Source organism: Ambystoma mexicanum, chromosome 11, assembly GCF_040938575.1.
Source record: "Ambystoma mexicanum isolate Mex_15411 chromosome 11, UKY_AmexF1_1, whole genome shotgun sequence".
Classification (NCBI taxonomy): domain Eukaryota; kingdom Metazoa; phylum Chordata; class Amphibia; order Caudata; family Ambystomatidae; genus Ambystoma; species Ambystoma mexicanum.
In genome coordinates, this window is record NC_090934.1 from 167,393,971 (window position 1) to 167,419,333 (window position 25,363).

Genomic DNA, 25,363 nt, shown 5'->3' on the forward strand with positions numbered 1-25,363 from the left:
TGTCACCGGCATCTCTAATACCATGGGTTATGTGTAGTGGTTCGCAGACCCTAGGAAGAGATCAGCTGTCCTCCGTTTTAGAACAAAGATATTGTTCGCAAAACGATAGTGGGAGCAACAGTGTGAAAAAGAAGACATGCTTATGTTCCAGGAACAAGGTAGATGACTTACTACATTTTATGTTCTTTTGTCCTGCCTTTATGACCCTAATGAAGAAACTCCTCTTACCTTTATTGAATGCTCATGGAGTAAGAACCGTGCAAACAGCTTTCAGGCTTCTTTTATCAGTCCAAGATTTGTCCGCTGCCCAATGTGTTTATTTTTAAATTGAATGCTGCTATTGTCTGAAAATGGCTCATGTCTGGATGTAGCACTGCTGGACTAGTTATATTTTTTCTGGTGACTTATGTTCTTTTAACTGTTGTCGATCTAATTAACTGTTTTTATGCTATGTTTTCAGATTTTTGCATAAATTTGATGGATTATTTTTAGGGTTTCCTGTTTTAGCGGGTTATTTTTTTTTAACTTCCGTGGGTGTTTTTCCAGTGTTTTCAAAAAATTTCGGAAATCCGTGTTTATCAGTGTTTTCCCATTTGCCCCTTTTAAAAAATCGCGGACAACTCTTTTTCCAGGTGTAAACAGACATTTTATTTTATTGCTTCATTGCATGCAAATGTAGGGAAATCTCTCAATGTGAGATGTTCTAAGGTCCTGCCCCGTTCTGCTCCTCTGCCACGGCCTTGTTTTTTTATTTATTTGGACAATGTTTTTCGGGTCAACATTGCGGAAATAAATAATGAATCGGGTCCACGGACCCGAAGAACATTGTCCAAATTTTTTTTAAAACAAGGCCGTGGCTGAGGCCTGTAACTGCCGCTGGGCACCAGTGGCAGTAACTGCCCTCCCCACATCCCACTCCTCTGCTGGTGAGGGAGCTATCGGGGGCCAAGGGCATGACTTGCCTCTGGCCACGGCATGGTTTATTTATTAATTTGGACAACGTTTGTCGGGTCCACAGACCCGTCGAAATAAATAAATAAACCAGGCCGTGGCGAAGGCCTGTAACTTGGGGTGACCAGATTTCCAAAACGAAAACCGGGCCAACCAACAACATAAAGGAGGGACAACGTTTTTCGGGTCTGTGGACCCGATTAATTTATTTCCGCAATGTTGGTGGGACCAACATTGCGGAAATGAATTAATTAATCGGGTCCACGAACCCGAAGAATATTGTCCAAATAAATAAAAAAAGACAGCCGTGGCGAAGGCCTGTAACTGCCTCTAGTGCCCCCTTGTAGGGGGCACCAGAAGCAGTAACAGTCCTGCCCCCGTCCTGCTTCTCGGCCACGGCCGTGTTTATTTATTTGCACAATGTTCTTCGGGTCCGTGGACCCGATTTAATTTATTTATTTCTGCAATGTTGGACATTGCGGAAATAAATATATTTATCGGGTCCACGGACCCGAAAAACATTGTCCAAATAAATAAAAAAAACAAGGCCGTGTCTGAGGCCTGTAGCTGCCTCTGGCAGAGACAGTAACCTCCGTCCCCACGTCTGGCTCCTCTGCTGGTGGGGGAGCTACTTGGGAGCCAAGGGCATGACTTACCTCAGATACTGAAGGCAGGTTGCAAAATGCAATTCACCATTCAGCCACAATGTGGCAATGGTGCATAATCATTTAAGGCACTAAATCCAAATCTTTCATAGAGCTGCCATGATGGCTCACTGGCAATGCTTCTGTCTTGAATACAAGACATCACAGCTTCAAATCCCGCTCCCTGCATATGATTTACCGGGGTTTATCGGGGAAAATTGGTAATCACCGAAAACCGTACTCCCTAATTATTTTATTCCAAATAAACTTTACTTGAAACTTGAACCCTCTCCCATTTCTTTAAGTTGCTAACTCGCCACTATCTCTGCCCTGAGAACCTAACTTCCGATTGATTCTCTCACTAACCATCTACCCTCAGAGGTACAGAGGCACACCGCAAAGTGAATTATCACCCGTCTCATTTTCATATCCAAGATGAAGAAATTAGTCAAAACAAAATCGGGAGTACATGATTATAGTCTTTCTTTAGCTTCCGCTTATTTCACACTCTTCAGATTTCAGGGCATCAGTGCCCCAGAAGTCTTGTGCCCAGCAATATTTCCCAACCATTTAATGCGTTGTGCAATGTCCCGCAATTAGGTCTGCACATCTCAGAATTTATCACACCCTACCACTGCTCCCACTGACACACAAATGCCACCCCCAACCCCACTAGTTGTTTGATGCGGCGGTTCAGAAGGTGAAGAAGGTGTTCAATGATAAATGATAACAGAACAGTTGCATTTGTTTTTGTTTTTGAACCTGTGTTTTAGGGACAAAATCAATCGTTATTTCAAGAGGGATATTGTGAAAGACATTCACTTATTTGGAGTTATCAACCAACTGATGAAAAGGACATTTGTGGTATCTCTGAGAAAGACATAGTGGTTGAAAACTACTTTTCTATTTCTTGGAACAGAACTTTGTTGACTCAGAACTGTAAGCTAAGTATTCCTGAATTGACCCAGGGGAAGGGAATACAACCCTGGTCGCAAGGAGTACTTCTCAAGAACATTTTGAGTTTGAATTACATAACTCTTATCTTGAACCAAAAGTCAACCATAATTGACTTGTATAATTATATTGTATGTTTTAGTGTGCAGGATATAGATATTTTGGGCGCTAGGTCACTTTTCTTTAGTTTTAGTTTGATAGACAGGGACCTCTCTATTACGTTAGGGAAAGGGTAAATGACAAACCTTGCGCAAAACTTTACCTTTGTGTCCGTCTCACATTTCTGACCCCTCACACTTCCTACTTGTTTTTTTTGGCATGCTTCAGGAGGAATTTTCATGTGAGTTAGCTAAGGAGTTACTCCAGTGGCAAACAAGTTGTGATATACTGCTAAGAGGAATTGACTCGTCAGAGCAGGAGTTGTGCCTCTGTCCTGGAGCAACAAAACAAAAATGCTTTGAGGCAGACTGGATCTCCAATAGAGATTCATTAGAGCAACGTCATGTGTTTCTGCATTTTAGATGGGCTATTAAAGCTTTTACTACTGTTGCACCTTACTTGACTAAACACCCATCAGGAGACTTTAGGAACGCAATTTAAAGATTTAAATTGAATCTATATCTAACTAAGGATGTTTTAGATTTGAGAGCTGCCATTTTGAAAGATGAGAAAACCTGCCACCATTGTAATAACTCTGTTGAAACTCTAAAGAACTTAATGATTGAATGTTAATCATTGTCAGAAATTCATAATCAATTATTTGGCAAATTTTTGATGAATCTGGATTTTATAGTGCTAGTGGTATTCTGGCAACGTATTTTCAATTTGAATGAAACGAAACTGCTATCAGCATGGCTATTATTATATTTTTAAATACTTTTTTGTTGTAAATGTGTATAGTGCTTGGTATTTGTTAGGAAAGTATACATTTGGGAGGGTCTATTTATTGTTGAATATTTATTGTTGATTTAAGTGTTTGATGTGTTGAATGAATTGTGTTTTTTATGATGTATTTATATGTGGAAAGTTCCTTGGAAGTAAAACGCATTAAACTAAATAAAAAAATAAACATGCCTTTCCTAAAAGGTCCATAACTCAGATAGTAACTTATATTGATTCTAACATTCCTGGGAAAGTATGTAGGGGATCCCTCTGAGATAGTAATCATGTATCAACGTATAATGACAACATGTGTAGCTTCCCGCCAATGCAATGCCTGACCCATAGATATCTAAGATATAAAGACAAATAGTGGTGGCGATGGGTAACCCTGCCTCATAACCTTCTGTAACAATCGGGATTCTGAATACACCATGCCCATCACCACCATTGGGCTGGTGTAGAACAGTCAACTCATTTCCATTATGTTATGGTCATACCTGGGAACCTGCCATGCATAATCTCGAATAATGGAGCCAAACGTCTTTTCCGTGTTCAGGCCGGTGATAGTCCACACCCCCAATTGCCTTTCAATTTATCCAACACAACTTTTAATCTGTGATATTTCATGGCCATATTTTGGGCAGGCATTAAACCGTATAGGTCCAGATGCACAAGCTACTGGATCCCCTTTTTAATTCCTTCAGCCAGAATGATGCAAAATCTTTTTGTATCAGTATTAATGGGAGTTACCGATCTATAGGACATTACCTAATTCTCATATTCCTCTCCTGCATGATATTGCCTTATCTGGTACAAACGATCCCCATACTTCTTGGAAACAATGTCACTTCCTGGGTCCTTTCACTGTCTACGCCCTGATTGACACTTTTATTTATTTCTGTCTCCGTTATTGGCTGAAACACTTTCAAATCGTTTTCATCCTGAGTGAGTATTCCAGCGTGTCTTGTATGTATGTATGTATGCAGTGCTTCGGCTAAGATTTGGAAGATGGTAGTGAAGTGATTTTTTTAGGGAGTAAAAATGTAAGTCAAATTCCCAATAAGCGAGTAAACATGTTTTAAATGGAAAACTGATTTATTTGTACTAATTATTTCTTTGCACCTAGTTATACATATGGGACTGCTTTCAAATGCATGGGCAAATAGAGGAGGGAATAGGTGGAGAATTAGGGAGGGGTGAATGATAGGAGGAATAGATGCTCATTATTGCTATACAAGGTACTATCTCCTTCTCCCTGTCCCTCCCTCCTCTCTTCCTCTCTCTCACCCCAACTCTTACCTCCGGTCTTTTCATTCTCACCTCCCACCTACTTCAGGCTCTCCCTCCTACTCTCAACCCTTACTTTCTCCACTCTATAGCTTTAATTGCTCCAGTCTCTCTCCTTTCACTGCCACTCTTTCCCTCTTCACTCTCCCTTTTCCCACTACCGCTCTACTACACACTTTCATTCTCTGTCCCTCCACTACCAGTCACTCCCCATACACTCTCCCAATTACAGCGACACTCTTGCACTAGGTACCACTCACACAATACCTCACGTGCACTTCTATCCAGCTGATCCTCAGATTCATCAATCCTCTGCTCCACTTTCTGGCGTCCTTCCATTCTCTTGGTCCACCTGCGTGCCTCCAGACCGCACCTGAACACCCCACACCTCTGCAGTCTTCACTGGCGTTTTATATCAGTATTTTTCTGGTCTACCTTTTTCCTCCTCTCTGTCCCCCCTCTCCCCCAATTGGCTTTTCACTCCACCGGACTCTAGGGCCCAATCAGTATAGGTTTTGTTCCACCAGGTGGGATGTTCCTTGCAAAGGCATAGGAACCCCTTTTGTCACAGTCTTCTTTTGCTCTGTGTCAAATTCAATAGTCTCTGATGGCCCTCACTGGAAATTGGGTCAGCACCTATCTATTTCCATGCTGTTGTGAGTGCTCTTTCCTTCTATTGACAGGCGCTGGGCTGCTGGAGTCCATTTGGAGGGTGTGTAGGTCTCCTTCTGCGTCTTGCTGAGCTTGTTTTATCAAGCAGTGCGTTCTGATCTGGGTAGTTCTATTTGTATTTATTTTATTTGTATTGCGCACATGGCCCATGGGCATCTGGGCGCACATCTTAGGGAGGGGTAACATGGGAGGTACATAGAAAGGCAGTGAATTTACAATAATGTCAATATGCAGCAATATGCAACAGAGAACATCACATTTACACTGATGTACATGTATGTCATGGCTTGTGAGACATATTAGAGAAATATTACATAAGGTGGTGTATTAGCATGCAGTGGACAAGAGAAGATAATGGAGGTGCAGCAGGTTATGTAAGAGAAGTAGTGTGGTCCTGCTCGATGAGCCGGGATTTCACTTTATTCTTAAATGCCAGATATGATGGTTCAGCTCTTAAAGTGGAGGGTAAAGTGTTTCAGAGTTTAGCGGCAAGGACTGGGAAGCTGGATCCCCCTGATTTCTGGAGCTTGAATCTAGGTATTACCAGTGAGTGGTTTTGTGCAGATCTTAATGGTCTGTTAGGAATGTGGGTAGTGAAGCGGTTAGCAAGAGAGATAGGTGCCTGGTTGGTTTTGGATGTGTGAGTGAGTGCAAGAGTTTGAGTGATATTCTAGAGGGGATAGGGGAACCAATGTAGGCTGCGTCGTGTGTCGGAGATGTGTGATTTCCTGGAGATGTTGAGGGCTGCCCTTATAGCATTATTTTGGGTGACCTGGAGCTTGTTGATGTTTTTTTGGCTGGTACCTAGATATAAGGCATTGCAGTAACTTTTTCCCATAACAAGGGTTCTGGCGAGGGTGATGCAGTTAGGGGTAGTTAGAAACGGTCTGCATGCTGTTATAAGCTTTCAGGTGTAAGCTGATGCAGATACAACAACATTTGTTTGTCTGTTAAGTGACAGTGTGGATTCAAGATAAATACCTAGTATTTGTTTTGTATCCTTGGAGACGTTAATAGTATTGCCGTAAATGATAAAGGATTTGAAAGTGGGATCCAATTTACTGAGTCTAGTGTGGGAACCAAGGATAAGTAACTCGGTCTTCTCATCATTTAAGCACAATCGATGATGTGCCAGCCAGAATAAACATCATTAAGTGCTTTGGAATCAGTAGCATGGTTGCCAGTGATGGGGATGAGTATCTGGGTGTCATCCGCATAGTTGGTATAGGTGACAACAGATAGTCAAAAATATCAAAAAGGTGCTTCATAAATACATTGTAGAGTGTTGGAGAGACACAAGAGCCTTGTGGGACTCCACATAAGACTGGAGATGGTTCGGCAGACGCTGTTGGAGAAAAGACATGCATGGTTCTGTTAGCTAAAAATGATCTAATCCAAGAAGTGGCTTTGTCTGAGAAGTGGGCAGCAGTTTTTAGATGATGGACAGAATTTGGTAGTTGACCAAATCAAAAGCTGCCAATGGGTCGAACAGTAGAAGTAGGGCCAATTTGCCTTTGTCTTTTAGATCCTCTGTTTGTGTTTTTAAGTCAATAAGGGCAGTTTCTTTTCCGTGTCTAGGACTGAAGCCCGATTGCCAGAGGCCAAGAAGTTTGTTAGATTCAAGGTAAGCCTGGATTTGTAGGTAGGCTTCCCTGTCTAATATTTTTAGGAGGAAGGGTACCATGGAAATAGGTCTATAATTGGCCGAGTTACTGGGATCGAGAGTAGGTTTTTTAATTAACGGGATGACCCAGGCATCCTTGAGGTTGTCTGGTACAATCCCTGTTTTAAAGGAAGCGTTTATTAAAGTTGTGATAAAGGGGGGAACGTTTGTGTGCCGCATCTTTAATGATAGGTGCTGGGCAGGAATCACCTTGACAGTTGGAAGGTTTGAGCTTTTTAATGATCTGCTCAAATTCCCCTATGGAGAGTGGTGAGAAAGTGAATGGAGTGGCAGGATATGTTGCAGTTGTGGTGTTAGTTGCTAAGTTGAGTGCAGGCTCTAGGGTCATACTACCTTTTTTAAAATTGATTTTTGTTTGTAGCGATGCGACTTTATCAAGGAGAGCTTTCTGGATGTTAGCGCACCAGGAGGAGTCTGTGTTGCACTGGTCTAGTGGCGCAATAGGTGACTCGAGTTTTCTAAGGCTCTTAAAGAGCTCTTTAGTATTAGATTCGGCAAGCAGAATATGGTTATTGTAAGCATATTTTTTAGCGAGGAATATAGCTTCTTTGTAGGTTGATGAAGCATTGATCAGGGAGCTTTTATTAGAGTCGGATGGAATACTTTTCCAATTCGCCTCTGCATTTCTTTTTGCTTTGCAGAGAATTCTAAGCTGAGGAGTAAACCACGAGTTCAGGTGAGGACGTGGTTTTGGTTTACGCAGTTTTAATGGTGCAGTAGTGTTTATGGCCTTTAGGATGGTGAGGTTATAAGTGTCGACAAGGACTGTGGGGTCGGAATTGGATAATGACATCTTGTTGAGGAGGGGGGTGATTAAAGCTTCTCCTTAGTAATGTCCTTCTTGTTACAAGTGGGGATGGCAGGTGCTATGTTAGTTTTGGTACTTAGTGGGGAGGCTGTGGTGGTGAAGATTATTTTGTGGTGACCAGACCGTAAGCAAGGAGTTACAAATGATAAGTTAATTGTACAGTTCAAGCCTGTCAACCAATTGAGGGTTCTACCCTTGATATGAGTAGGTTCCTGGATGTGGTGGGTGAAGCCGAGATCCGTCAGAGAGTTGGCTAGGTCAAGAGCGGAGGTGTCATTGGAGTCTTGGAGACCGAGGTTGAAGTCACCAAGTAAGATGATTTGAGAGTTAGGCTTTGTGTTGGTAGCAAGGATTGTGGATATATCCTCTGTAAATGAGGCGATGGGTCCTGGAGGCCTGTAGATGCGGTGCATAGTGGCTGTATGGTTGGCGAGGTAGCTAGTTTGACTGATAGTAGTTCAGCAGAGGGGATATATGTGTGTGTGGGATAGGTCTAAGTCCAAGGGTACTTTTGAAGATTATAGCAACGCCGCCTCCTTTAGATTGATTGGTATTCCTATCACATCTGATGATGGTGTAGTTGTCAGGTATAGCCAATGATAGTGCTGGGTGAGAAGCGGCATGAAGCCAGGTTTCCGTGATAGCAAGGAAGTCCGGGTCTTCTGTTGTGATGAACCGGGCAATGTCAAAGGCATGGGCTGGGAGAGACCTGGTATTGATTAGTGCACCTTTGATTGGTATGGTTTTGGAACTGGTGGGGCTGCTATCAAGGCTGAACGGGATGGTGTATAGAGGAGCGGTTATGGTGTTGGCTGTGATGGTCATATTAGTAGGAGGATTCTGGTTAGATATTAGTTCTGAAAGAAAGCAAAATTAACTTGGGCAGGATGGAAGATGCATGGCATTTGGGGGTTAAAAGTGGCATGATGACTCATATCCATGGCATATTCAGATTTTTTTTCGGGGACTGGAGCTCCCCAAATCTGTCACTGAAACCTCTGTGAGGCCTCCGCGTCCCCATTCCCCCTTGACAGGGTTGCGCACCTGTCACAGATCGTAAGGAATTGCTCCCCAACAGACCAAACTGTAATGGCTAATCTGTAAATAGCTTTCTATTGTCTATGTATATTAATTGACCTTTGTAATGATCTTCTAGTTGACTTGGTTAGTTCCTTGCAAGTTGAGGATGGGTTTGAGGCTGTGTCATCCTAAGGATTATTGGTACCTGACCCACGGGTCAGCCAAAAATCCTTCCTAGGTGCAGGTTTTAAGGGATAGATGAATATGGTGAAAGTTAAGGCTACAGAAGCTATAATTCAGTAGTGAATAAGGGTAGGTGCTGGTTAGGTGTACTATAATATCTGCTAATCATGTACCTATAATAGCAGATTGAAATGTATATATACACTGCCTCATGGTGCTTGGCTCAGTACCAGGAAGGAGGGGAACGCGTCTTGGGTTTTATAATGTAAAAAAATAAATCACAAAAAGTGTTGTTTGGGTACCTTTTATTGGACTAACTGAAAATATTCTGCTGCGATGGAAAATGCATTATCTTCTAAAGTCTGAGATCTTCTTCATCATATGGAAAAGTGAGGGAAGAGAGACATTCTTTGAGATTTACCGGAGTACTGTGAATATCTTATCTAACAGTTGTAAATCTACAACAGAGAACTGTAAACTTGCAGACAATGGTTACATCAGAAAGTCAAATCCAGATCATGAATTTCCAACCAGGGGTGTTGCTAGGTTTGTAAAAGATCTGGGGCTATGCTATTGTCGGGACAGTCAGGACTCTGGCCTAGCTAGCCTTTTGGTTGTAGCCCCTGAACCTCTATCCAGGCTACAACCGAAATACCCGGGCCTACAGTCTCCCCCCAGCCTTCCCCCTTAGCGACACCTCTGTCAACCCTTTTTCACCCCACTTACCCTCGTCTTCCATTTCAATGGCACTATTTTGACAGCTCAGTTATTTGATATTTGTGAAGATAATTTAAGTAAACTGGATAATCTAACTGTAAGCAGCACTTGTGTGTGCATGAGCTAAAGTGTATTTTTTGTTTGTTTACAGGCTGGAAGTGATGGAGAAAGTATTGGGAATTGTCCTTTTTCTCAAAGATTGTTCATGATCCTCTGGCTTAAAGGAGTAGTGTTTAATGTTACCACAGTTGATCTTAAAAGGTAAGAAATTGAAGAGACTTTGACAGGTCTTTTATTTGTGACATTTTCTAAATCGGTATGTTTGTGTCAGCTGTTCTTTTGCTGGCTTATTTAGTGTTTAATGCATGAACATCGATCATATGTAATCTATAAGTGAAACAACTTTAAATGTGTTATCAACACATTATCAACTGATTGAATGAAAATGTATTGGTTGTTAGTTGCAACCTCATTAAGAACTCAAGCATGCATTGGTATTTTAGGTGTTTTCAAATTCAACTATTTATTGAAGTCCTATTTTAAATGACTTTTCTAAAATGGCTCCATTTCATCTGCTTTAAAGTAAATGACTCTTATAATGTGCTGTTTTAAATTGGAAATACTTTGATAAGATAGATGTACGTGATTGCCAAGATACTTGAATATATTCCCATCCACCAAAATACAAAACTACCTTTTGATGTTTTCTAAATAGTCTCACATAACAGGTTTTAGCCATTAGATCATGAGAGATAACTGCTGATCAGCATTGTAGACTTTGCAGTCCACTGTCAAGAATTGAAACCCTTTAGGATCCGATTTTAAAATGCCCTGAATTAATGGACCCAAGAAAGAAATAACTGGGAAAGTGTGTACATGACTTCAGCTGTGTTTTTACTAGCGAATTATGTGAAAGGATTCAAGAAGGGCATTATGTACCACATAATGTAGAAACAATTACATTTTTATAAGACATTTTGGATGCATTTAAAAAAGTTCAAATAACGGTTCTGCTTTACCATAGTATTCTTTTTTTTTTTTTAAACTTTGTTTTATTAGCATTTTCATAATATAACAAACGGGCATGAAACATTTTCAGCAGAAAATTATACTTATGACCGGCCCAATAACCCCCCCACCACCTCCCCCCGCGGACCCACCCCCCCCCCCAAACAAACTTAGTCCCCTTTTTTTACGCCTACTTCTTTAAAGGAGACGCGTAGAAAGCTCAATGTATCCGGAGCTTGAGAAAGAGCCTGAGCGTTGACTGCATGTGTGGCTGTGTAACGTCCGCCGTCCCCCGGGGCGTAGGCGCCCGTTCCTTCCATGTCTCTCCCCTGTGGATCAGTGAAAGTCCCAACCCCAGGTCTGCTGTACCGCGTACCAGTTTGCTTGGAATGTGCCCAGATCATTGTTAATCATTGCCGTGAGTTTATCCATCAGGAACATGTTTTTAACCTTTTTTAGCCAGTTCTCCTTTGAGGGGGTCTCCGGGCTCTTCCATTTCTGGGCCAGGGCCACCCTCCCCACCCTCAGCATTGTTTCCCACATTCTTGGGTATCTGGCTATGTCCGCGTCCTCATGGGGGAGGCCCAGTAGCATTGTTAGAGGGTTTAGGGGGAGTAGTTCCACCGAAACTTCAGCGATCCAGCCTCTAACCTCCACCCAATATGCCTGTGCTTTTGGGCAATGCCACCACATGTGCCCTCTCGTACCAACCTGGTCGTAACCCCTCGGGCATGCGGGGGACACTCCCGTAAACATCTTCGACAACTTCGCGGGATCTCTATGCCACCCCTGAAGGATCTTGAGGTTGTGTTCCACGTCCGCTGTAAATAGGTTCCCATGGAAGGCTATTTTAAATATCCTTGCCCAGGTGTCTTCAGAGATCTCCTCCCCCGCCAAGTCATTCCAAAAAGTACGGAATCTCCTCCTTTCCCCCAGGTTAGCAGTGTTCAGTATTCTATACATCCCTGAGACCGCCCCCTTCCTGGTGGTCGCTGTGTCCAGTAATTTCTCAAAGGGGGTCAGCTGTCTTTTCAAATTCTGGCCCCAGGATTGGTCGCATAGGATTCCCTTCAAGCGGAGATATTCAAATATGGTGAGGGACCCCTGCCCCAGGGCCTCTCCCAATTCCTCATAAGGCAGAAACTCTCCTTCCCTAAACATTTGCCCCGCCCACTCCAACCCCGCGTCGGACCAGGACTGTGCGTTGCGGAACCCCCTGCTTCCCAATTTGAGGGGGTGACCCCAGAGCGAGGACATTGGTGACGGCCATGACGTTAAGTGAGCCGTCTGGGGGCTTTCCTTCCAGATCGCCCAGAGGACTCCCAAAGTTGGGTGAGATTTAAGTCTATTCGGGATGAATTTGCTTGGGGCCCAAAGGAGGTCCCGAACCTTAAGCGGGTGGGCATCCATGTCCTCCAAATACGACCAATATGTGCCCATCCCCTCTTTCATGTGTTCCAAAAGTACGCGCAGCTGGGCAGCGCGGAAGTCGAGTTGAAAGTCTGGCAGCCCAAACCCTCCCTCCTCCCTCGGTAAGGTCAAGATGGCCTTTGCGGTTCTCGCGGTCCTGCCCTGCCATATAAATTCACGCACCGCGTTCTGAAGGACCCTGAAGGTTTGGTCGGGGACGTTAGTCGGGAGGGCGGTAAAGAGGTAAAGTAAGCGCGGGAGTATGTTCATCTTCACCGCCGTCATACGACCGTACCATGACAGAATCATTGCCCCCAACCTTCTAAAATCTGCAGTGACCCTCGACACAACGGGATCGTAATTGGCCTGGGCGAGGTTGGACAGGTCCCGGGTGAGAAGGACTCCCAGGTATCGGATGGAGGCCTTCCCTATTGTTATCCCTTCCAGGCTGACCAGGGGGGTCCAAGACCGGGTCCAGGGATCTCATGGGGAGCAGGACTGATTTGGAAGCATTAATCTTAAGGCCCGAGAGGCGCCCAAAGGCTGCCATCAGGGACAGGAGGGGGGAAGCGAGGATACTGGGTCCACCAGATAAGCCAGGATATCGTCCGCGAACAGGGAGAGTTTGAATTCCACTTCGCCTCTCCTTATCCCCCTTATGTCAGGGTGAGCTCTGACCGCAATAGCCAGGGGTTCCATGGAGAGGACGTAGATCAAAGGGGATAATAGACAACCCTGCCTTGTTCCCCGCGAGAGGGGGAATGGTTCTGACAACTTGCCGTTCACTTGAACCCTGGCCTTTGGGGCCCTGTATAGCACTGCCACCCATTCTCTAATGTGTATCCCAAAGCCCATTTTCCGGAGGGTGAGTTCCATGAATCTCCACTCCACCCTATCGAACGCCTTTTCCGAGTCGAGGGACAGGACGCTAGCATCTAGGTCAGACACCTGGGCATAGTGGAACAGATCAATAGTTTTACGGATGTTATCTGAGCCCTGTCTTCCCCTGATGAACCCCACCTGGTCACCATGGACCAGTTTTGGCAGGATCCCCTCCATTCTCCCCCCCAATCACCTTGGCCAGGATTTGTACGTCAATATTCAACAGAGAAATTGGGCGATAAGAGGAACACTCCGCGGGGTCCCTGCCCTCCTTGGGGAGAACCACTATGATTGCCTCCATCATGGAGTCCGGGAGGGAGCCCCCTTCCAGCACCGCATTGAACACCTTCACCAAATGGGGGGGAAAGGGTCGAGCGGAACCTCTTATAGAAATAGACCGAATAACCGTCCTCCCCCGGGGAAGTGCCCACTTTCATACCTCGGATCACATGTTCCACCTCATCCTCGGTCACCGGACCTTCCAACCCCTCCGCCATCTCTCTGGTCAGGGCCGGGATCTGTATAGAGTTTAGGAACCCCTCAATCTCCGTCTCACCCCCATTGTATTCCCATGAGTATAACTTCTCATAGTATCGGCGGAAGGCCTCACCAATGTGGGGCGTATCGTGGCCTACCTCACCCACCTCATTCTTCACTGCCTTCACCAATCTACTTCTCTGAACCTCCCTCAGTTTCCAAGCCAGGATCCTGTCCGCCCTATCCCCCTTTTCGTAATACTTTTGTTTGACCAGTTGGAGACTTCACTCCGTCTTGTGGAGGAGCTCCCTCAGCTGGAGCCTGTAGTCAGCCAGAGCGGCCACCTGAGCACGGTCCAATGGAGCCGTGGGAGGGCCCCCCGGTTGGAGTTGGGCAATCTTCTCCCTCAAAACCCTTTCCTGGGTCTCCCTTTCCCTTTTTTTTTCTGGGCTCCCATTTTGATCAGGACTCCCCGAAGGGTTGCCTTGAAGGTGTCCCATAAGGTTTGCGAACCTACCTCCCCATTATCGTTGAGTTCAAAGAAATCCGTGATGGCCTCGAGAACCGCCTGGGCTAGGACCTCGTCTTTCAACAGGGAGTTGTTGAACTTCCACCTCCACCTGCGATCGCTTAACCCTTCCCTCGCTATAGTGATGCGGACCAGATCATGGTCGGACCAGGGGATAGGGTCAACCCTGTGGCCAGAAATGAATGGGTGCAGGATCTCGTCCACCAGAATATAGTCTATCCTGGAAAAAGACGTGTGGACAGCTGAGTAATATGTGAAAGAGGGGGCGTCCGTACTGGGGGTCGGGATCGTGTCCATCAGGCCCAGTTCCGAGTTGACCCTTTGGAAGTTACGAGCCATGATCTCATCTGCCGCCCTGGAGGGCTGGGGTCCAGCACGTTTCCTATCTTGGGCAGGGTCCATGACCATGTTGAAGTACCCCCCCCCCACCATTACCGTGCCCTGAACGAAATGCTTGAGTTTAACGCTCACCTCCTCCCAAAATTGCGCTTGGCCCTCATTTGGGCCATAGATAACGGCAAGGGTGAGTGGGGTCCCCTGCAGGGACCCCCGCACTAGCAGATAGCGGCCCACTGGGTCTTTCAGCGTGGCCTTGTTCTCAAAACCCACATTCCTCGCTACTAAGATGGCGACCCCCCTCTTTTTGCATTTGTGGGAAGCACTGAAGACCTCCCCGATCCCTCCTCCCCGCATCTTGGGCTCCTTCCCCCGTGGCCAGTGAGTCTCTTGCACGAAGAGAAAATCGAGGTTTGCCCTTCTAAATTCCCTGCAAACCAGGGATCTCTTCGTAGGGGTGTTTAAGCCTCGTGCATTAAGGGAGCCCACCCCCAGGGCGGGCAGACTATCAGCCATGATCTAGAATTTCATCTCTAACGGTCAACTTCTTCCCATAGCTCTTCCCTGCGTGCTCCCTATGGATAGCTTTTTGTTCCCCTGCGTCCCCCTCCCCTACCCCTCGGGTGGGCCTAGAACCAATCCCCAACTGCCCCCCCTTCCCCAAACCCTAACTGAACAACCCCAGCTTTTGTGTGTCCCCGCACCCCCCACCCGGCGTCCAGTCAATTAGTTCCGTCATCACTGGCTTTTGGCCGAACCACCAGCCTGCCCACCTCGGACAGGAAATCCACGTAAGACGCTCATCCCCTTGAGCCCCCCAAAACCCCCCCTCGGCTGCGTCCCGTGTGTGAACCCATCATACTTGTTGTTCGGTGGGACGATGTAAGTAGTGAAATCTCAGAATCTGCGCCCATCTGTCAGGGACCCGACTGGTCGTCCCCGTTTTCAATGCTCTGAGTCATTCCGTTCTCCGTCCTTCGCTGGGGAGGGGGGGTATTCATTTTCCTGAATTTCCTCACGCAGGTGAGCCGCCTTCTTTCGCCGGACGGGCCAGGGCCATTGGGTCTGCCATGCTCCGGCCCTGTTGGGCCCCTCCTGGGGTTCGAGTCCACTGTGTACTCCTGAATAGCCCCCCTTATGTCTTCTTCCGTAATCGGGGTCGAGCGTTGGCCCATGTATTCAAAAGTTAGGGAGAACGGGGTAGCCCCATCTGTAGCGTATGCCCTTCTCCTTGAGCAGTTGCGTGAGGGGGCGGCACATTCTGCGCTTAGCCAGCGTGTAGGCCGAGAGGTCCTGGTATATGGAGACCTGGGCATTATTGTAGGTGATTTCTCTGGCCTTTCTGGCCTCCTCCAGCACTTTCATTTTCTCCGTGTAGTAGTGGAACTGGACCAAAATCGGTCGGGGGGCTCCCGCCCTGCCTCCTGCTCTGTGTACCCTGTCGAAGGTGGGTTCAGTTGTCATCTCTTCTGCGAACAAGAGGGTGATGATCTCGCGCACCACTCGGGTGACGTCCCTCTCCGTTTCCCCTTCCGTTTCGGGCACACCAAAAATTCTGAGGTTGTTTTTCCTCTCCCTGTTCTCGAAATCGTCCATCTGCCAAGCCCTTTCCTCGTCCCTCTTCTCCAGGGCCTCCAGCTTCATGTATGTTTGTACGTCCTGGGCTGCTGTTGATGATTGGTTGGTCTCGACCTGTAACAGTCTGTCCTCGACCTTGTCCACCCTTTGGTCCATTTTTTCAAATTTCTGGGCTATGTCGGACCGCATATCCCTGATTTCCTGTAAGATCGAGGCAAAGCCCCTTTCCATTGCAGCCGAGGACGGGGCTGCAGCCTCCGAATGGGCCATGGTCCTCTTGAGGCTCGTGCCCCCGCTGCCCGTTGCAATGTCCTGGAACCGGTATCCCTGTAGGGCTTCCCTCCAGCTCATCTGGTGCATCCCTGTGCTCTGCAGGCCAATGCTCCGCGATCCCAAGCGGGGGTGGGGGGTCCCCTCCGGCCCAGTCCTTGGCCGCCCACACGGGCAGTCTCGGGGGAGGGGGGGAGAGTGTGCTCAAGAGGGGGAGGCGCGGTCCGGTCAACCCTCACCCAGTTGGGGTCTTCACCGATGCCCCCTGGGGTGCGTTGAGATCCGGGGGGGGCGGGCACACGCCCCGCCTGTCCACCGGCGGGGGCCTCACACCCTGGTCAAGCTCGTCGTGCCAAGCTTGGGCCTCCTCTGGCCTCCCTATGAGGGTTTGATGGCGCCCGGAGGGCCCTTGTGGCCAGGCCAGGAGGGTTTTTCTCATTGGGCGGGGGGGGGGAGGGTCCGAGGCTCTTACCCCCAGCCAGTGGGCTCTTGTTATGAAGATGGGGGGGGGGAACGGGCCACCCCCGGGCGGGCACACGCCCCACCAGCGGCAGGCGGGGACCTGACACCCGGGTATCCCCCACGTCGAGGTGCGCAGGCTCTGTGTCTCCAAAAAGAGGGGGGGGGGGGCCAGGGCGTCCGACCAGACGGGGGGAAGGTGCCACTACTCCTGCACCCGACCCGCGGGGGACCAAAAACCCGGCCGAACCTTGTTCACCAGAAAGTAGGAGGGTAGGGGGGCCACCTCCGGGCGGGCACACGCCCCACCCTCTGCAGGTGGGGGCCTCGCTCCCAGGTAATCCCGAGGGCCTGTGGCGCAGTTTCCGTGTCCGGGGAGGGTAGCGTGTTCCACCAGTGCTCTGCAGCCCCAGGGGTCCCGGGCTCCCCGCGGCCCAGCCGCCACGTCATTTCACAGGGCCGCGCCGGCTCGTGATCGAAGTCCCCGAGGGGGGGGGGGGGCAGATCCGCACTGTCCACGTGGGCCGAATCGCCGTGTCGGGCCTCTGGGCGCCGAGGAAATCCCCGTCCTCCACCTCACAAGGGGATCCTCACGCGATGCTGTCCGGGTCGGGGGGAGGGATGGAGGTCGGGGGGGTCCCGTCCCCCGGGCCGCTGTTGTGTCTCCTGGCCGTCGGGGGGCCGGTCCCTGTCCAGGCCGGTCCTCCGTTCCAGTGAAGGAGGTCGGTCGTGAGGAGGGGGCAGGCCGAGTCGTGGATCCAAAAGGGCGCGAGAGGGGTCCGCCTCTCCTCCGGCTCCGCAAGCCGCCCAGGAGTCCCGGGTCCTGATCTCCGGATCCCCTGGGACCCCGAGCGCCGCTCTTTCGCCTGGTGGGTACCCGGGGGGGGTCGTCAGGCGAGTCCGTCGAGGTGGGCCTGCCGGGGGAGGTTAGGGGGGGGGGCTCAATCCCCTGTGATAGCCCGGTCAAGACGGGAGCTGTGCACTCAGGCAGCCATTGCCTGTGCGCCCCCTGGTGGTCTCCCGTATTTTCTTTTTTTAATGTATGTTTTCGCGAAAGGTACGTAATATGGCAAACACGTAAATAATGTTAAAAAGTATGAGATGTAAACAGAGCAACCATGGACCAAGATGTTAAAATATAAAAAAGATTGGCTGTAGACCAGAAGATCTTGCCTCGATTTGAAATGCCTTTTAGAATGGGATGAACACTCTACAAGTTCTGGTGTTGAATTTACTAATAAGTCCTTTAGTTGCTGTCTTTTTTTAGATTATTATGTGGTGCTGTCCTTGTTAACATGGAGAGGTTGTGGCATAAGCTGAATTTGTGGGGCTTACATCCGGGATCGTTATTTGTTACTTCACTTGCATACCAATATAAGGATAAAAGTATGATTTAGTTCTGAAGGGTTATTTTTGAAAGAGACACTGCTTGCACCTTTCCTTTCTTATGTGTACATGGCCGACATGGCCACAGCCTTTCAAGGTGTTAAAAATGTCCCGCCCAAAATGACAATGGGGCTCATTACGAGTCCGGCGGTAACCGCTCCGGTATTACCTGCGGGTTGCTGCCAGACCTGTAATTATTAACTGGTGCCTGACTTGCCGGTAACACCAGGGTATTAAAACCCTGGCGGTCCGGATAGTCAGGCGCTGGTAGATTGTAATTTCTCATTCCTGTGGAGTCCCATACTCCACAGGAATAGGGACCACGGAAGCACTGGCACCGTTATTAACAGTGCCGGTACTTCCATGACGGTCTGCCTACCGTCGCCGCTGTGTCCGGCAGGCTCCGACCTGTAGGCTTGTAGTTTTCCAGTCCAGAAACAATGGTGCTGGTAAGCCTACCGGCACCGTTGTTTCTGTGCAGGCAAACTTGTAATGAGCCCCAATTACTCCATTACTTGCATATGTGAACAACGTCTTCTCCTTCAATGTGATGACAATTGGACTATAGAGGAGTCTAGGTGCTGTTTTACTCTAAATAAAAATCTGCTTAGAATTGAATTCCGAAAAGTCAAAAATTATGGTATATTGGAACCAAAAGATCGAAGTGTAATGTTACTTGGAAACTTGGGCAAAAATCTCCATTGTTGGTTACCAAATTCAGTTATTTGGGTTTGAACATTACTAGTGTTTCCAAAACGCTGATGGCTCAAAATAACATATACCTATTTTGTTTATCTGCTATGGCAAGCATTAGCTGTTTAGACAGGGGGAAAAGAGTTTCTCTGTTAACACTTAGACTACTGTATACCAACAGAAGGTGACATCAGCTATGTTGCATAGAGTGGAGTGTACTCTGCATTTGTCAGCTGTCTTGCTTGCAAAGATCGATGGGAGAATTTGAACATTTTCACTCAGCCTCCCTAACTCTGTCCCAAATCATATAATTGGCTCTTTATACTTGTTGGCTATGCTAGGAAACATTAGGAAGAATAACATGCTGACAAAGAAGAAAAAGCTAAGGGCAATACCTTGATCTATATTCCCAAAGAGGCTATGACAACAGGGCTTTCAAGATTTGAAGAAGTCGTCCCTATTTGTCTCCTTGTTGAAAAAGGAACTAAAAAAGAAGATTCTAGTTTGGGACTTACAGGTTAGAAAATAACATAACCAGGAATATGCCAAGATACACCAAAGTACAACTACAGCAGTATATTTCTAGATTACTCCTACATCCCGTTCCCCTTTCCTCCATACTGAAACGGCATCCCTGTATAGGGGCGGGATCAGAACCATTTTGTCCGGAGAAGGAGCTTGTCCCCTTTAAAATTTAACTAATGCTTAATTTTTCACCGCCCCCCGTGCCTCACTCCCCAGCGTATGTCGGTTACAAATGGTTTTCTTTGGCTGCAAGAGATCCTTTCTGATGTTGAAGCCACATTAGCTCAGTTTAGAGTGTCTGTGGCCCGACCAGCGGTGGGATTCTTGCAAGGTATGTTACGCGCTCATTCCCAGGTGGTTGAAGAATTAGTTATCCAGGTGGAGGGAGATCTTCTCACGGTCACCTCCGGATCACCTCAAGGACTTTGCGCATCGCAAAAAAAAAACGTCAGATAGTTAAGTTCTCTCCATCATTATCTCTGTGAACTGCTTCTGTTGAGAGTGGCCTAGAGATCCTTATACTGATGCTCAATCTGAGGCCTCTCAGGCTACCAGTGCACGCTGAGGAGTCTCTTGGTTGGGTTGACCCGGTCGAGGGACCGGTGGGTCCTATTACTGGACATCGGTACGAAGGGCGTAAAAGCTCTAGTACCGGGCCTAGATCTGAGCAGGCGCCTAAACGCGATATAACTTCCGGGCAAACGCCTTAGGGTGTAAAGCCTCCCAGTGATAACTCTGAGGTTGGTTTTAACACTGATTCAACTCTCGAGGGCCTACAAAGGCCTAAAACTAAAGGATGTGCACCAAGCACACGACCTCTGTGTATTCCCCTCAAATCTACCACATCAACGATGGCTAGATGTTTGGTATGGGCAAGCTCTCAGCTGGATGAGTCTGTAGCAGCTGTAGGTGCTTTGCCATCAAAAAAGTAACCCATTTTTATTTTAAACCTCTATACCCGTTTGGCTCTCTGCGTGTCTCCTTGCGGCATCTTAAGTGAATGATTTGATCATTAGTTTCTACATAGTCATGTGTTGAACCAATTATGCTTCAAACAATGCAGCCATTTTGGTCATCACCCTTTGGTAGCAACACTCTGTTTTTGATTATTTGTATACTTGCCCTATCCTGCTACCAGTCCCATTTAGGGCTACCAAACCCCCTTTTGTTCTATGCTTCTCCATCAGGGCTGGCCATACAACTCAACTACATAGGTTTTCAGAGTGCCTGCACAATCTAAATACAGACAGTCTAAATTCAGTGGTGACGGGGGTCCATCTCAGGCACAGTGGAATAATGCTTACCCAACTCTGCCAGGAATGTCCTTGCAGGGTAGTGGGCTGCAGTATGGACATTTGGGAAGTAGACCAGCAATATCTACTTGGAAACCTACAGTGGCAGCGCGATCCCCCGGGGCAACAAGCACAGGCAGCATGTGAGGAGAGGTTTTATGACCACTTCATGTAGCTCATGAGAGCTCAACAAAAGACAGGGATATTAAAATCTCTAATTAAGGAAGTGGTAGCTCAGTTTCAGCCTCCTCTGGCACCACTGCCAATGCCACCACCTTCTTTGCTTCCTCCACCTCTGCCTTCTCCACCGCTGCCTCCAGTAAAAACGTCTCTTCAAACAGGCTAGGATGTTCTAGGACCTTCAAAGCCTCTGGCTCCACCAGCTCAGCCCACAGACCCTGGTCTGCTACATGTTACAGGTCAGGTCCCTTAGGATAAGGACTTTACTATTGGCGTGACAAATCCTTGCCATGACAAGAGTTTGAAGTGTAGGATGTAGATATGACACATTCATCTTGTGCGTTCCATGATGGCATAGAAGGATTTGCAGATTTCTTGGAGGTTCAAGGACCTCAACAAACACAACCGGAAGGCTTGTGTCTGAGGTCTTAGCTTTGTAACTGTCGAATTGCTCTGGCATCCCTTTCCAAAAGAATGCTTTAGAGGCTGCTAAAAAATAATGGCTCAAACCACATTCTACACACTCGATGAACACACAACTAGATGGCAGATTTAGACAGATAGAAGAGATAATCCTTTTGTCCTCATACCCACAACCACACTCCTCACTGGTCGCAGCAGCATCTTTCTATTCCAAACCTTCCACCAGAACATCTTCTTCTGTGTCATCAGCAGCTGTATGTCTCTCCAAGGAAGACAAGTTATTAGAATCTTTTGGTAAAAAGCTCTATATAAATTCTGGGCTACATTTTAGTCCGGCTAATGCTGACACGTTATTGGCAGCTGCTAATCAACGATTATGGAGGAAAATAGGAGATTTCCTCCCAGACTTACCTGTCGAATGTCAAGCAGCATTCAAAGCTGGTTTGGTAGAGGAAAAGTTGGTTTCCTAAGACATTTTGGAGGCTTCAGTGTCTCACATGGACACAGCAAGTAGGGGGTATGACTGCAGCCACAGATATGAGGTGTTCGTCTTGGAGGCATGCCACCAAGTTTAGAACCGAATTCTAGATTTACTCCTAGAGGGTACTGAACTTTTTCATTCCTCCACTGATGAGGCACTGACGAAGAAAATAACCCAGCACTCAAATAACTAAGTCGCTAGCCATATTGTCCAAACCAGCGACTAAAGGGTTTTCCCCAGGGACAGACTAGTTAAGACCACCGACCCTGCTCTTTTGGAGGATTTAGAGACTTATGATATGATGTGGCATTTATAACGCGTCTGTACACAAGTGTGTCTAGGCGAGACAAGACAAGGAGGGGGAAACAATGGGAGGACAAAATAACAATCTTACTAGACCTGTGTCATTCAGATCGTGCAAGTGCGGGGAAGAGGGATGGTGAGAAGTGCCAGGGGGGAGCGGAAGTGGGAAGTGCAGTTAGTAGACATCCGCTGGCTGCACTTGTGAGTTAAGTGCAGAGAGAAGGCACTGTAGGGTTGCAGATACACAGACCCTTAAGTGCTGGGGAGCCCAGAGGCCGTGCAAGGGCAACTGGACAGGCAGCAGCCTGAGCCCAAGTTCAGAGGGTGACCATGTAACCAGTACGCGGAGCACTCTGGTGCATCAGCAGAGGAGAGGGAGAGCGAAGGCGGAAGCGAAGAAAAAGGAAGGTTTTGAGTTGCTTCCAGAACCGAAGGAAAGGAGGCTATTCCAGAGGGAGGCACCAGCTGAGGAGATAGATTTGCCCCCAACTCTCTGCTTGTAGAAGCGTCTGATCCTCAGAGAGTTGGATGTGAATGAGCGGAGAGCTCGAGAAGGAAGAAGTGTTGGAAGAGAAAGATGGAGGTAGCGTGCTCCCAGGCCCCAGAAACCTTGTGGGTGATGCAGAGGGTCTGGAGACAGTGAGCTTCCGGGGGAAAGTGAAAAAAGAATCTCTCTCAGAAGGTACAGCTGATAGTTTGACTCCTTAGAGATGTCAGAGATGTGAGGCGAGAAGAAGAGGGTGGAGTTGAAGATGACACCAATGTTCTTTGCCGCACAGGAAGGAGCAGGAAGAGGGCCCAGAATGGGCAGCCACAGAGAGAGAAAGGAAAGGAGGGAGTGGTTGTCCCAGTGAGGAGCATCACCGCCTTACTTTCATTAAGGCAGAGATCATTGGCGGCACACCATTCCTGAATATCGGCCAGACAGTCTTGTATAAGAGAAGAAGCAGAGGTGGCTGAGGGGAGTCTGAAAGAGAGCTGAGTGTCATCAGCATAACATTGAAAATTGGAGCAGAAAGTAGCGATGCAGTGGGCAAGAGGTGCCAGGTAGTGGTTGAAGAGTCTGGGAGAGAGGTTAGACCCCTGGGGAACACCACAAGTAGAGAGAGAGAGATAGAAGAGAGGAAATACCACAGTTGGACCTGAGCGGGTTGGTTTGTGAGAAAAGAGGTCAATCAGCCCAGGGCCTGATCTGTAATACCAAGCATGTCACAGACGATTGAGCAGTATGGCATGGTTGACCATGTCAGAAGCAGAGGATAACTCGAGGAGAATGAGGACAGAAGGGAGATTAGAGTCAAGATTGGAGAGCAAGTCTTCACGGGTGTTCAGAAGATCAGTTTCCATGCTTCTGGCAGCTCTGAAGCCAGACTGGTGGTCATGGAGGCAACCAACAGATTTATTATTAGATTAAGGTGGGAGATGGCCAGCTATTCCAATAATTTGCCCAGGTAAGGAGTGATGGAGTTCGGGCGATAGTTAGCCGCAGAGGAAGGATCGGTCGAGGGCTTCTTTAGAAGGGGGTACATAAGAGAGTGCTTAAGGGGGGAAGGGACAGTTCCAGTGGCAATGGAGTGATTGTAGAAATGGGCCAATACTGGAGAAAGGGTGTTGATGTGGTCCTTGATTGTTCTGGCGTTTTAGTGGTGAAATGAGAGGCCAAGGAGGGAGCAGGAGAGGTAGAGACTGTGGCAGGGTTTGCCATCTCCTTGCGGATATTGAAAAGTTTGGCCGAGTTGTTAGATGCCGCAGAGATACAGGCTTGGATGTAGGCTCTCTTCTTAGAGAGGACAGAGTCTGTACTGCCTTTGGAGCAGGCGGCAGGCCAGTTTGTCAGGGGGTGCGCCCAATGCCCTTCACTTACTCTCCGCTGCCATACACTCGCATTTAAGCGCAGCAAGGTCGGAATCTTACCAAGAGTTGCACTTGGATTTGGGCTTCAAATGGATCCTCATGACAGGGGCAAGGACATCCAGAAAGTTAGAGAGAGAGATGAAGGTTAGAGAGGGCTGTGTCAGGGTGAGAGTCAGCCAGAGGTGCAGAAGGAGGAGAGACAGTAGCAGCAAAAGCCTCATTTGACACACGCGTCATGGGTCGGATGACCGAGAAGGTAGGTGGCAGTGCTGGAGTCAGCTTGACCTACGGGGAAGAGAGGGGTGGGAAGAAAGGAGAAAGTGATCACTCCAAGAGAGAGGAGTGGTGAGAGGGTTAGAGAAGAGAAAGTATGAGGATATTAGAACATCCAGGGTGTGCCCTGCAGAGTGAGTCAATCCAGAGGGAAGACTAGAGGGAGGGAGGGAGAGAATTGCAGAGGTTGCGAAAGAGTCCTGAAGAAGGGCTGGTAGCATCTAGGGGGATGTTGAAGTCTCCGAGCAGGAGCGGTTGAGAGATCGAGAAAAGGAGCAAGGAGGAGAGGTCAGCCCACTCAGAGGAGAAGAGGGCAACCTGGCCAGGCGGCCAGTAGATAGTGGCTAAAGTGGGAGAGACGCCAGGAGAGAGGGAGAGCCTGCAGACCAGGCATTCAAATTCAAAGTGCTGCATTGGAATGATAGAAGCAGGGATGCATTCTGGAAAAATCAAGGCTACACCCCCACCGGGACGGTTGGTTCAGGTTTCAGAGAGGATCTTGTAGCCATTGGGAAGGAGAGTGTCGAATCTCGTGACAGAGCTGGCCGTGAACCAAGTCTCGGTGAGACCGAGTACATCCAAATCAAGCTCTTCCAGGAGACGGCAGATCTCGGAGGAGTGTTTGACAGCTGAACGTGCGTTGAGAGTAGCGATGTGCAGCAGGTTGTCACATTTGAAGGTTTTTCGGGGAGGGGTAAAGGCCAGAGGTACAGTGATGGAGGTGCCCAAGCATGGGCAGAGGAGGAAGGAAGAGAAGGCAGGGTAGTTGGAGAGGGTGAAAAGAGTGCCAGAAGGGTGGCAGAGGGATGCAACAGGATAGCCAGAGCAGCAGCAGGGTGTGCGGAGAATGTAGCAGAGGAAGGAGGAGGCAGAGGAACCAGAGAGATGTAAGAAGGGATAGCAGGAGAGGAAAGAAAGTTTGAGGCGCAGGAAGCGTCTATCAAAGAGGAGATTGGCCTGAGGGCCATGGACCAAGACACTACCATTTAAGTAGACATTAATGATGGTCCTATAGGAGTGGATGGGGGCCAGGAGGACCTCCCACCGGGTGCCACCATTAATGGGAGAAGAGGAAAAAAAGGAGAGTGAACAGAGACCTTATGGGGGTGTCCATAGATCTGAAGAGGGAACGACAGAGTATGCCGGTTAGGGTCTGTCTGGAGGAAGCGCTGGTATAGGTATCAGCGATAGGGAGGCCTGGG

At 47.9% G+C, this 25,363-nt stretch overlaps 1 protein-coding gene across 1 annotated transcript in view; it reads left to right on the forward strand.

Moving 5' to 3' along the window:
• The window catches only part of CLIC4 (chloride intracellular channel 4), a 325,354-nt gene that overhangs the window by 145,520 nt on the left and 154,471 nt on the right, over positions 1–25,363 (forward strand). Inside the window, exon 2 of the mRNA XM_069622723.1 lies at positions 9,954–10,063. Coding sequence (XP_069478824.1) covers positions 9,954–10,063 — 110 coding nt within the window. The remainder of the gene's footprint in view (positions 1–9,953; positions 10,064–25,363) is intronic.